At 45.6% G+C, this 11732-nt stretch overlaps 4 protein-coding genes across 4 annotated transcripts in view; 3 read left to right on the top strand and 1 right to left on the bottom strand.

The window, feature by feature from the left end:
- Positions 1 to 2243: 2243 nt before the first annotated feature.
- LOC132263095 (glycine--tRNA ligase) lies at positions 2244 to 4762 on the top strand. The gene is made up of 3 exons (XM_059762675.1): positions 2244 to 2550; positions 2614 to 4482; positions 4619 to 4762. Exons 1-3 carry the CDS (start codon positions 2311 to 2313, stop codon positions 4727 to 4729), a joined length of 2220 nt encoding a protein of 739 aa, XP_059618658.1. The 5' UTR covers positions 2244 to 2310; the 3' UTR covers positions 4730 to 4762.
- Positions 4763 to 4828: 66 nt separating this feature from the next.
- On the top strand, positions 4829 to 6444 carry LOC132263099 (short-chain specific acyl-CoA dehydrogenase, mitochondrial-like). The gene is made up of 5 exons (XM_059762679.1): positions 4829 to 4974; positions 5036 to 5189; positions 5256 to 5533; positions 5592 to 6052; positions 6110 to 6444. The coding sequence occupies exons 1-5, from the start codon at positions 4944 to 4946 to the stop codon at positions 6419 to 6421; spliced, it is 1236 nt and encodes a 411-aa protein (XP_059618662.1). The 5' UTR covers positions 4829 to 4943; the 3' UTR covers positions 6422 to 6444.
- A 27-nt stretch (positions 6445 to 6471) lies between these two features.
- Positions 6472 to 8843, bottom strand: LOC132263096 (ATP-dependent DNA helicase RecQ-like). The gene is made up of 2 exons (XM_059762676.1): positions 8724 to 8843; positions 6472 to 8611 (listed from the first exon to the last, which is right to left on the bottom strand). Exons 1-2 carry the CDS (start codon positions 8733 to 8735, stop codon positions 6491 to 6493), a joined length of 2133 nt encoding a protein of 710 aa, XP_059618659.1. The 5' UTR covers positions 8736 to 8843; the 3' UTR covers positions 6472 to 6490.
- Positions 8844 to 8850: 7 nt separating this feature from the next.
- LOC132263100 (COA8 family protein CG14806, mitochondrial) overlaps positions 8851 to 11732 on the top strand; it is a 35146-nt gene continuing 32264 nt past the window's right edge. Inside the window, exons 1-3 of the mRNA XM_059762680.1 lie at positions 8851 to 8984; positions 9045 to 9142; positions 9212 to 9571. Of these exons, the coding sequence (XP_059618663.1) occupies positions 8934 to 8984; positions 9045 to 9142; positions 9212 to 9560 (498 nt within the window). The 5' untranslated portion in view covers positions 8851 to 8933 and the 3' untranslated portion in view covers positions 9561 to 9571. The remainder of the gene's footprint in view (positions 8985 to 9044; positions 9143 to 9211; positions 9572 to 11732) is intronic.

Genomic DNA, 11732 nt, shown 5'->3' with positions numbered 1-11732 from the left:
CCAAGGAATGTGTTTTATAATAAATTAAGCGGTCATAGAGGCAATTCTTGCTCCGTCTCTGCAACCTAATGACCAATAAATCACATTTTTATCGGTGGTCGAGGCGCTCCTTCGCACACAAACGGGAGCACAAGATCCGAAATATAAATTCATACGTCAATAAAGCGGTGGCAGAATTTCTGATTTTCCTCTTCGCCAAGATCGTGATCTTTAGTCAAACGTTTGCAATTTTTCTGCTCTCTTTTCTCGCCCCGACGGATGGGATTAGAACTGCGTCAGCAGAAAGCTGTATAACTGAGGCTTTAATTGCGTAATGATTTCCTCGAATCTGGTATCAATTTCTCCGATTTCTCACTGAAAATTATACCAAAAGATTCGCAATATTATAAACATGGATCATTTACTCTAAACTCCGACTTTTTTTCACGTTTGTTCTTCATCCCTGCGCTTCCAGTATTTCGTAATATATCATTAACATCAACATTCCATGGCGAATGGCGAGGGAAAAATGGGTCTTTCTGGAGTGTAAATAAATAAATGTATTTTGCAGACATTTATTGGTGTTTTCGTATTTGAAACACTAGAGAACATAAACAAGAAAGAACACCTCTTATTGCTTATATTGAAATATTTGCAATTTTGCAAATTTCCTGATAAAAAAACGCCCCTTGTGAATTGGAGTTGAAAATTATAGAGCTACGAATCAAATTAACACGATAAATTGGCAAAATCGAAACGATATTTTTCGCTACGCCCGAGCAATGAAACGATATATGATTCGCTAAATTTGCGACCCTTGTCAAAGTATCTCAAGAACATCCGGAAAAAGCACGCAATTGCGCGCATCTTTCTTATCACATCAAACGATAGTCGAGTCATTTTGGGGCTAAAAGTTCAAGTCTATTCAAGGCATCAGTTGAGAATATTTTCGTGAAAGCGTTCCAGCGATTGAAAAAAGGCGCCTCGCCATTAATCTTATCAAATCACATTTGAAACTGTGCGCGCTTGTCGCTGATCAGGCACAGGAATAGAGAGAGATCTTAATGTGACTCTCGTGGTGAAATAAAAATACACCCATCTTTGCGGGGGGAATGAGCTCAATAATAGCAAATTTAATTATGCCAACAATTTACCAAACATGCCGAAAAGTTTACTAAACAAAATAGTGATTATTTGTAAACAAATTTAAAAAATTGTATAAACAAGTAAATATAAATTTTGAAATAAATGATGAAAGATCATCGCGTTGTGGGCAAAAAATTGTACAACTCTCTCTTCGTGAGATGCGAGGGAAGAAGCACGCCGCAAAGCGATGAGCAAAGTTTACAAATAAATGTCCAAAATGATTGTAAATCTGTTTTAAAAGAGATTAACAGAAAACACAAATAATTGTCTGTGAAGTGTGTGACAAATTAATTTAATTATTTCAATATTCATCACGCAAGAGTGTCTTGTTTTTATTGAAAATTGACATGATTTTTCTATTGCTTTCGCCCTCCTCTTCTTCCACTTTGGAATTATTTTTCCCCGGTAGAGCGAGAGGGGAGAAAATCACATCTTCTGCCGTGCCATCGTTCATGTGATACATGTAAAACAGCTGGCAGAATAATGTGGTGATTTTTCGGGAGCAAGACAAGAATCAAGAGAGGAAGAGATAATAAAAATAAATCTTTCAACCGAAATTGCTTTCGTTGGAGTCAATTTGAGAAATTTCCGCTGTTTTCGCCTTGGAATTTCGCACTTTCGAACCCACTAAGATTGTTTTATCTTGAAGTTTATCAACTCTGATATCGCGCCTCAGATTCAGACTTTTACAAGTGAAATTGAACAATTTCGCCACTGCCAGCGACTGACTGAGAGAGAATCCCTTTTGCACCATGTAACAAGTGAGTTTAGCTGGATTGTAACTTAAAACTAATTATACATTACGACAAATTGGATACGAACCTTTGGACAGCCTCGAGCAGTGTTGGTGTCGAATTACCCATCTCCTTGTCTCAATATTTCATGCACAAGCCTCTCAATTGAAGACGAAAAGAGCTGTTTTGGCACTGCTAGCACATTATGATACTTCCGCTTCGTGTTAGCGCAACAGCAGAGGTAAGAAGAAAGCACAGTCATGAGAAATTGTAATTTTTTTTCCTCAATAACCATGTTTCACCACTGTTTCATGAATCTTCAGTGAAATGGCGCGAATGGTGGATATTTTTATTTTCCGCGAGAGGCGCCAATGACTCATTGAAGTGAAAGGTTGGCGTGCGGTCCACGCGTGCACGATTTCGCAAGTCCCCGGAAAATTGCCTTATTTCCATGAAAATACTCTCCAAACTCCTCTCAATTGTAGTGAAAAGTAGTGTAAATCCCCTGTCACTTAAATCAACTCAATTGCGGTGCATTTCTGTGAATCTTGTAACCTTCCGGTGGAACGAAAATTGGGGCACGAAGAAATTGAACAGGAAAGTAAAGTTACACGAACAATTCCTGATCCAAATGGCAGATCCTGCGGTGGAAACGGTATTGGCGCCTCTGCGGCAGTCGGTGAAACAGCAAGTAAGAGTACCTATAGTGATGCTGAAGAAGTAGAGGCAATGCTGATGTCCGGCTTTCTTGCAGGGCGACCTCGTGAGACAGCTGAAGGCCGATGGGGCGCCTGAATTGGACGTGAAGACCGCCGTGGCGGAGCTGAAGGCCCGGAAAAAAATCCTGGAGGATAAGGAGTTGGAGCTGATGCCTCAGGCCGCGACGTTCGATCGCTCGAGGATGGAAGACTTGCTGAAAAGACGATTCTTCTATGATCAGAGCTTCGCCATTTACGGAGGCATTTCCGGACAATACGACTTCGGACCCATGGGCTGCGCTCTAAAGGCCAACATGCTGGCCGCTTGGAGACAGTTCTTCATCCTGGAGGAGCAAATGCTGGAAGTGGACTGCTCAATTCTCACGCCCGAGTGCGTTCTGCAAGCTTCTGGGCATGTGGAGAGATTCGCTGATCTTATGACCAAGGATGTGAAGTCGGGCGAATGCTTCCGCCTCGATCACTTGATTAAGAACTCGCTGGAGAAGCTGGCTGCGGAGAAAACCGCCACAGCCGAGCTGAAGGCGGAGTGTCAAGAGATCTGCGTGAAACTCGACGGGATGTCCAAGGATGAGATGGCAGCGATTCTCCGGAAGTTCAACATGAAGTCTCCAACCACTGGCAATGACCTCACCGAGCCGATCGAGTTTAATCTCATGTTCGGCACGCAAATTGGGCCAACGGGACTTATAAAAGGGTTTCTGCGCCCTGAAACTGCTCAAGGTATCTTCGTGAACTTCAAGAGGTTGCTGGAGTTCAATCAGGGTCGCCTTCCGTTTGCCGCGGCGCAGATCGGGAACGCCTTTCGCAATGAAATCTCCCCGCGCTCAGGCCTAATTCGCGTGCGAGAATTTACAATGGCGGAAATTGAGCACTTCTGTGATCCGCGCGAGAAGAATCATCCCAAGTTTGTGGACGTGAAAGACACCAAGATGATGCTCTACTCGGCGTGCAATCAGATGGATGGTCAGAGTGGCCAAGTGGTGGCGATAGGAGACGCTGTGGCCGCCGGGCTGGTGGCGAATGAGACGCTGGGATACTTCATGGCGCGCATTCACCAGTTCCTACTCAAGGTGGGCATTCGCCCTGATCGTCTGCGCTTCCGGCAGCACATGAGCAACGAGATGGCTCACTATGCATGCGATTGCTGGGACGCGGAGTGCCTGACAAGCTATGGCTGGATTGAGTGCGTCGGTTGCGCCGATCGCTCCGCTTTCGATCTCACGCAACACACGAACGCCACGAAAGTGCGTCTGGCGGCCGAGAAGCGCCTTCCGGAGCCTAAGACGATGGATGTGACGGAAGCCGTGCCCAACAAGCCGGCTATCGGGAAGGTGTTCAAGAAAGACGCCAAAGCCATTGTCGACGCCCTGGCGAATCTCTCGCTTTCGGATCTCCAATCGCTGGAGAATTCCCTCAACGAGGATGGAGCCTTTGATCTGCCGTTCGGCGAGACCTCCGCCAAACTGACGAAGGACATGGTGAGCGTGAAGACGTCCTCGAAGACCGTGCACGTGGAGGAGATCATTCCCAGCGTCATCGAGCCGTCCTTCGGCATTGGCAGGATCATGTACGCTCTGCTGGAGCAGACATTCCGCGTGCGCGAGGGCGATGAGCAGAGATGCTACTTCACACTGCCGCCAGTTGTGGCGCCGCTGAAGTGCTCGATTCTGCCGCTGAGCAACAATCCCGATTTCGCACCCTTCACCAAGAGGATCTCCGCCGAGCTGACCGGATGCGATGTGTCGCACAAGGTGGATGATTCCAGCGGATCGATCGGCAGGCGGTACGCGAGAACCGACGAGATTGCCATTCCCTACGGGATCACGATTGACTTCGATACGCTGAAGGAGCCTCACAGCGTGACTCTGAGAGAGAGGGACTCGATGGCTCAAGTGAGGATTCCGGTGAGTGAAATGCTGTATTATTATGTTAGTTTTATACACCAATGCGGCAAAAGGAAACAAGATTCTCATTCTGGGACTCCGGTTTCTAGAATTATGCTAAGTTCGCTGGGCAAAATTTCCATCCAACTCTTTTCAGGTGAACGAAATTGCCGATGTCGTGCGTCGCCTGGCTGTCGGCAGATGCTTGTGGACGGAGATCGAGGCACAGTATCCCAAGTTTGAGCAGCAAGAGTCGTCTGCAAAGTAATTCGTGCTTTTTATCAATAAATTATTCAACTGATAGCGAGTGGTGTTCGTTGCGCGCTTGAATACTAAATCGCAGTGTGCTCGCAGCGATCCTCACGGAAAGCAAGGTGAAACAGCGTTGACACCTGACCTGATCGCGTGCATAGCTTCCAGTCCTCGTCTGCCCACCATCCTGTCCGTTTCTCCTCTTCCGAGTGCTGCATGGTGGTGTAATTATGCTGAGTCAACGCCAGGGAGTCAGATTGTGTGAGTATCCGCCCCGGCAGGTGAGCGGTGAAAGTGCAGATGATAAGAAGTGTTTGCACAGGGAGATGCCTCAGTCGCGGCGGTATTTGCATAACTTATCGAAATTTCACGGTGACTCCGCTGTCTGGGGATCATCAGCTGCTGCAGAAAGCGTGCAGAGAGTTTGCCGAGAAGGAATTGATGCCCATCGCGGCGAGAATTGATAGGGAGATGAGGTGAGATTTTGGCGGCAATTCCGTCCGCGCGTTTTGCAACGGTTTCTCTTGGCTCTTCCTGGTCAGATTCCCCATGGAGCTGATTGAGAAGCTGGGCAGTCAGGGAATGCTGTACATGAGTGTGGATCGTCAATTTGGTGGTGCTGGACTTGATATTTTAGCCCTATCTCTGGCTGTTGAGGAACTTTCACGCGGTTGCTCATCAACTGGAGCTGTTGTCTCCATTCACAACTGCCTGTATGCCAATCTTCTGGATCGCAGAGGAACAGAGGAGCAGAAGAAGCTCTTCCTGGCACCTCTGGTGCTGAATTCCTCACTCGGTGCCTTCGCCCTCAGTGAATTCAGTGAGAAAGACTCTGATATCCCGGGAAATGTGAAATACAAGTCGACTGCCTTTCACAGATGCCGGATCCGATGTGGCAGCCCTGAGTACCACAGCTCGCCAGGAGGGAGACAAGTGGATTCTCAAGGGCACCAAGGCTTGGGTGACTTCCGCTCGGGAAGCCAAAGTGGCCGTTGTCTTCGCCTCAGTCGACAGGAGTCTGAAACACGCCGGACTCGCGGGCTTTATCGTGCCTCTGGACGCGCCAGGCGTGAGTGTGGGTAGGAATGAGGAGAAGATGGGCATCCGAGGAACTTCCACCTGCACCCTCGTTCTGGACAATGTGGAAGTCCCTGAAGGGAATGTAATCGGGGAAATTGGGGAGGGTTTCAAGATTGCCATGGAGCAGTTGGATCTGGCCAGAATTGGGATTGCTTCGCAAGCCCTGGGAATTGCAAGGGCTTCTCTGGATCTCTCGATATCCTATGCTACCTCAAGAATCGCATTTGGACAGTCCATCATTACGATGCCGACTGTGAAGGTATGAAGAGCTTTAGATAAGTGCTCATATCAGGTCTTAATGACTTGTACTCACCAGGCCAGAATCGCCGACATGGGCCTTCGCCTGGAGGCAGCGCAGCTGCTGACGCGCCGAGCAGCATTCCTCTTCTCCCAGCCCGGCGGCCGCAGCACCAAGTTCAGCTCCATGGCCAAACTGGCGGCCAGCGAGTGCGCCGTCTTCAATTCCCATAACTGTGTGCAAATCCTGGGCGGGATGGGCTACGTGATGGACCTGCCGGCGGAGAGACTGTATCGCGACGCTCGGATCACGGAGATCTACGGCGGCGTGAGTGATATTCAACGGCAGATTGTGGCTGATCAGGTGATCAAAGAATGCAATTTTGAGTAAACTTCAGTTATATTCTCGAGAAACAAAAAAAAAGTGAATAAGAAAATGAATCATGGAATGAGTATTGAATCACAAATTGAGATTCTGACGGCGCTTCTTCGCTGTCGGTGGCACAGAAATTTGTCTGGGCAGGACGTTCTCCTTAGTCTCTGCCTCGTCCTCGCTGCTGTCATCGGCCAGATAACGCACTGGAGCAAACACGGGCTTCCTGCCCAAGGTTACAGTCTTATCTTGTCCGTGTGTGACACTGACATCCTGAGCAGAGTCACTCTGAGTCAAGCTCTGAGTAGACTTCAATTTCTCCAGCGCTTGCGATGTAGTGGCTTTCGCTGAAGGATTCTCTTCGATTGTTTTCGACACCACATTAGCATTTGTCCTGGCCGGAGGATACTCGCTAGCGACTGTGCGAGAAGTGGAAGCACTGGAAGATGAGCTGAGGGTGAAGAGAGGCGCCACAGAAACACTCTTCTTCTTCGTGAAGAACTTCTCCATTTCTTTCATTGGATGGAGAACAGCTTTCTGCTTTCCGTCAACCCACATCTGTCCATCTCCGGTAATCCTTATGATAGTGATGAAATTCTTTCTTCCTGTGTCGGCTGCGAGATTGAGAAGTTCAGTCACGAGATATCCTTGTGTAATCAGCATCTTTCCCACGAGTTTCCACCACTTGTCATCCTTGTGTCTCGGGAATATTTGGCACGAATTTGAGTCTTTCAGAAGCAACGCAATCTGTGGCATCGTTGCATATTGAGTGACGCTCTTGGGCTTGGCAGCGTTTAGGAAAGCAGTGAATTCCTCAGTGAAGTCATACATTCCTTTGTCATCCAGCTCCTCATAATCACTGTGTGTCATAAGCAAAGGATAATTCTTGCAATTGTCGCAACAATCGTTCCTGAACTTGAGATCTGAAGCTGTGGGGTCGCCAAAGTAATCGAGGATGAATTTGCGTCGGCAGGATCTTACATAGACGTACTGCTTTATGTGTTTCTGAAGAGCTCTGAGGCGTACCAAATCTTCTTCTGTCTTCTTGGGAGCGCCGCGTGTTGGCTTTTTCCACATGAATTCATGCGCCCAGAAGTCTTTCGCGTGGTAAAACAGGATGCACTTAGAAGTCCCACCATCTCGTCCTGCTCGCCCAATTTCCTGATAATACGCCTCTATGTTCGGTGAGCATCCGTAGTGAACGACAAGTCGCACGTTGGGCTTATCGATTCCCATGCCGAAGGCAATGGTAGCAGCAATTACCTTCACTCTATCATTGTAAAAATCCTGTTGCACCTTAGTGCGCTCATTCATCGTTAGTCCAGCGTGATAAGCTGCAGCTGCGATGTTGAAGTTCTCCAAATCTACTACCATTTCTTCAGTGTCTGCCCTCGAAATGCAGTAAATTATGACGCTTCCGCCGGAAGCGTCTTGAATGGCAGACATCAGACGAGACCGCAAAGACGATTCGTATCTCGGATAGGCTTCCAATATGAGATTCGGTCGGTCAAAGCTGCTGATGCTGTACTGAGGATCTGTCAGACACAAGGAATTCACGATGTCTTCACGAACTTGGTGTGTCGCTGTCGCAGTCAGTGCCAGGATGGGAACTCCAGGAAACCTCCCTCGAATGCAGTGGAGTGATTTGAACGCCGGTCGAAAGTCGTGGCCCCACTGGCTGATGCAGTGAGCCTCATCGACGGCCACGAGGATGAGCCGTTCCGCCAGGCTATCGAGATCAGCTTTGTATCTGTCACTGCAGAAGTATTCAGGAGACATATAGACTAGTCGGCAGTCTTCCTTTGTAACGTCGTTGAAAGCATTGCTATCTTTCTGCGCTGAGCCGAGGAAAACTGCTTTGATCTTCTTGTTCTCCAAGGCATCGACTTGATCCTTCATCAAAGATATAAGTGGCGAAATTACCAGCGTCAACTTCTTCGCAAAAACAGCTGGGAATTGGTAGCATAGAGATTTCCCGGATCCTGTCGCCATAACAGCGAAATTGTCTCTCTTCTCGTTGAGAATTGATCGAATAATTTGCCATTGCAATGGCCGGAAGAAATCGTGGCCGAATATATTCTTCAAACAGTCAGTATGGGCATTAGTTTCCTGACCCTGCTCTACGCTTTCAAAAGGCTGACTCGGTTTCGAAGCTTCAGCAGCAGCTAGGAGAGCATCATCGTCATCCGAATCCATCGTCAAATCCAGCTGAAAGAATCAATATCAGCATCGTAAGAAGTCAAGGAAGATCAAGTGGACAAAAACAGATCAGATTCTAAATCATTACATCAACCCATACTAGTTTTGAGCACAATCTTACCGAATCTTCCATTTTCCGCAATGAGAACTTGTGGAAACTCGACTAAACACTCAAATCAAAAGAAAAACATAAACTTGCGAATTGCCTCCAAAATACATCTGTCAATTTTGCAAAATTTCCCCTTACAATGTTTGCACAATAATCCGCCAAGTGGCGCTACAGTTCACAAAGTGGTTTGTTTTTCTCAGTGAAAGTGCACGGCTGAAAATAATGTTGAGAGGAAAATTGCAGAAAATCCTTCCGACAGTCGTCTTAAGAGCGGTAAAAACACGATCATCCGATTCCTTACGCTTCAATCTTTACCTGGCATTCCTAATGCAGCGCTCAAGCGGGGTGACACCGTCGGGAACGGCGAGTTTCAAGGAGTCTCCGAATCCCAACCTCATTCAGCATGATTTCGTGGGTCCTCCGGATAAGCTGTGAGCAAAAATCCCGGAAAATTACCACGAATCTTCAGCATCTGACAGATTTTTTTTTTGTTTTTTCAGATCAAATCTGCGGCCGATAGTGCGGCATATCAAGAAGGATGAGACGCCGCTGGAGAAGAGATTGAGGCTCTTCCAGATGGAAATCGAGGAGTACAATCAGAAATTCTGGGCGCATCATAACAAGAAGTTCCTCACGGAGAGGACAGAGTTTATCGCCGCGAATAGGAAGCATCCAGACGAGACCTTGTCAGCTGACGAAATGAGCGTCTTCTACAAGGCTTTCCTGGATAGGAACTGGAAAATTCACGTCTATTACAACATCTCGTGGTACATCAAGAACATCTCCCTCATGTTCCTCGCTCTGCGCGTGGAGCTCACCAGGCTAGTCCTGCGGAAGAGGAAGGCCTAGTCAATCGCCAAGTAAGTGGAATTCCCTTGACTTAAGCAGAGAAATCTGGCCGCAAATGCCAGAATTCTTGATAACAAACAAAGAGATCATTGACATAATAATTATCACCATTTGTGATTTGTGCTTAAAATATCTATTGGCGAATGTGCACAATGCTCTTCCTGATCAAAAATAATTTAGTCACGCGAAAAGCGCGGAAATATCTGAAAAAACTCTTGATCAGGGTCGGCAAAATTATTTTAGCCATTCAACATGATAGAAAATAGAGATTTGTGTGTTGTTTTCTTGAGATTGTAATGCAATGCACAGATTTATTCATGATTTTTCCTAGTTGTGTGTTTTCTATTTTGATGGAATCTCAGCATTAGGGACAAAATATTTACCCAAGAAATTCTTAGTCAAATGATTCATTGTATTTTGTGTCTGTTCATAACCAGAGTCTTCATTGATCTTAGATTGCGCATTCACAAAACATTTCTTATTCACATTAACTGAAACTATGTATAAATCAAAAGTTCAGTGAATTTTCGGACTGTAATATGATTGTTCTGTAAACGTTTTGGGTATTTTCATATGAAATTTTCTTTAATTCCGTGAAAATCTTATTTAAGAGACAATTTCAAATCCCTTGATTTCCTGCAATGATTTATGCAAATATGAATTTGTTTCCTGTATCATTAAAAAAGAAAACTTGCAGAAAACATGAAATATTGATTTTAAGATTTTTCTCTTTTACTATTAATTACTATTCACTTGATCCCTGTTTCTCTTGGCTTCAGCAGTGAAATTGTGCCATTTGACGCGCACCTGCTGGTGATGGGATTATCAGGAGATTATCAGTATGACTGCGTGACGTTGTATAGCATTTTGGAGTGCGGCGAGTCCAAGTGTTGGGCGATGTGTATGATGTGACCCAAAAAATTTAGCATTTCATACATAATATTTCTCGTCTCTGTCGCTCCGTCTCGCTCGATATTTTCGGTGATCGCGCTTCTTTTGTCCACCGGCGCAAAAGAGGCAAAATCTGTGGACAGGCGACACCATTGCGAAACTCCAAAAAATCTTTTGACCATGATCTGAATTGGTTAGTTCGATTTTATGCCCAAGACAGTGAAGCGAGAGGCGTTTTTGGGCGATTGAGAGGCACTGGGAATGTGTGAGAGATTTGATAAAGTGCAGGGCGTTGGATTAGGGAGAATCTCGTGCACAATCTTGCAACATGTGTTTGTCGCGCAATTGCTCCGAAAATAAGATAGTGATGAGAGGCAAAATTGGCAGAGGAGAAGAAGGAGAAAAGAGGTGGGAATGGAAATAAAGAGTTGTGCAAATGTCAAATATTATGGTCAAGGAAAATGAAATTGAATTGGCGGGTGTTTTTTGGCCATAGCAAAGCGCGGCTCGGCATTTCGGGTCAATCTGAGCTATATTGCCCATGTCAATTAAGATACAATGCGATATTGCGAATCTGTGAGCATGATGAGTGTGAAAAATAAGCGAGTGACGGTGGGTGAAAATATAGCGGTTCAGGCTGAACTGGAAGTTGCTGACATTGGCCATCTCCGGGTCTCGCGAGAGCTCTCTTTCGCCGAGCCAAGAGATTCAATCATGCCAAAATTCATGCAAATTTTACACCATCGCATGAACCATTTCTTGGATTTATTTTGACGCCTCATTGAGGCCAATGTCAATTGGCCACAGCTGGTGTTTTGCTCTTTCTCTCTTCACATTCGAGTCGCACTAAGTGAGGAAAAAAACGCGCATTATCGCGATTAACTGATGTTATACTAATCATATCACTTTTATCATCAATTCGAAGAATTTCAAACTGACCAAATTGACTTTCTCTCTTGAATTAACCCAAAATTGAAATATCAATTTTCGGCACTACAATTTCTGCAAATTCCTTAAAATATCAACTTTTTCCGCTGCGACGCAGAGTTCAATGTCCGTGTTATGTGGAAAATGCAAAGGGCGATAGCATTTCTGTACTTTCAAGGTTCATTTTGTTCGATGCCAACACCTGTTGAGCTTTACTAATGATTTTTTACGCCATTAAAAATGATTTTGATATTGAATTTGATTAGAATTTATTAACACAAATTCAAAGTGATTAGTGAAAATGGAAAATGGTTTTGTTAATGTGATGAATCTGCAGATATTCCTTATATATTT

The sequence above is a fragment of the Phlebotomus argentipes genome, unplaced genomic scaffold, assembly GCF_947086385.1.
Source record: "Phlebotomus argentipes unplaced genomic scaffold, Phlebotomus argentipes genome assembly contig_15, whole genome shotgun sequence".
Lineage (NCBI taxonomy): Eukaryota > Metazoa > Arthropoda > Insecta > Diptera > Psychodidae > Phlebotomus > Phlebotomus argentipes.
This window is presented reverse-complemented; position numbering and strand designations above follow the sequence as displayed.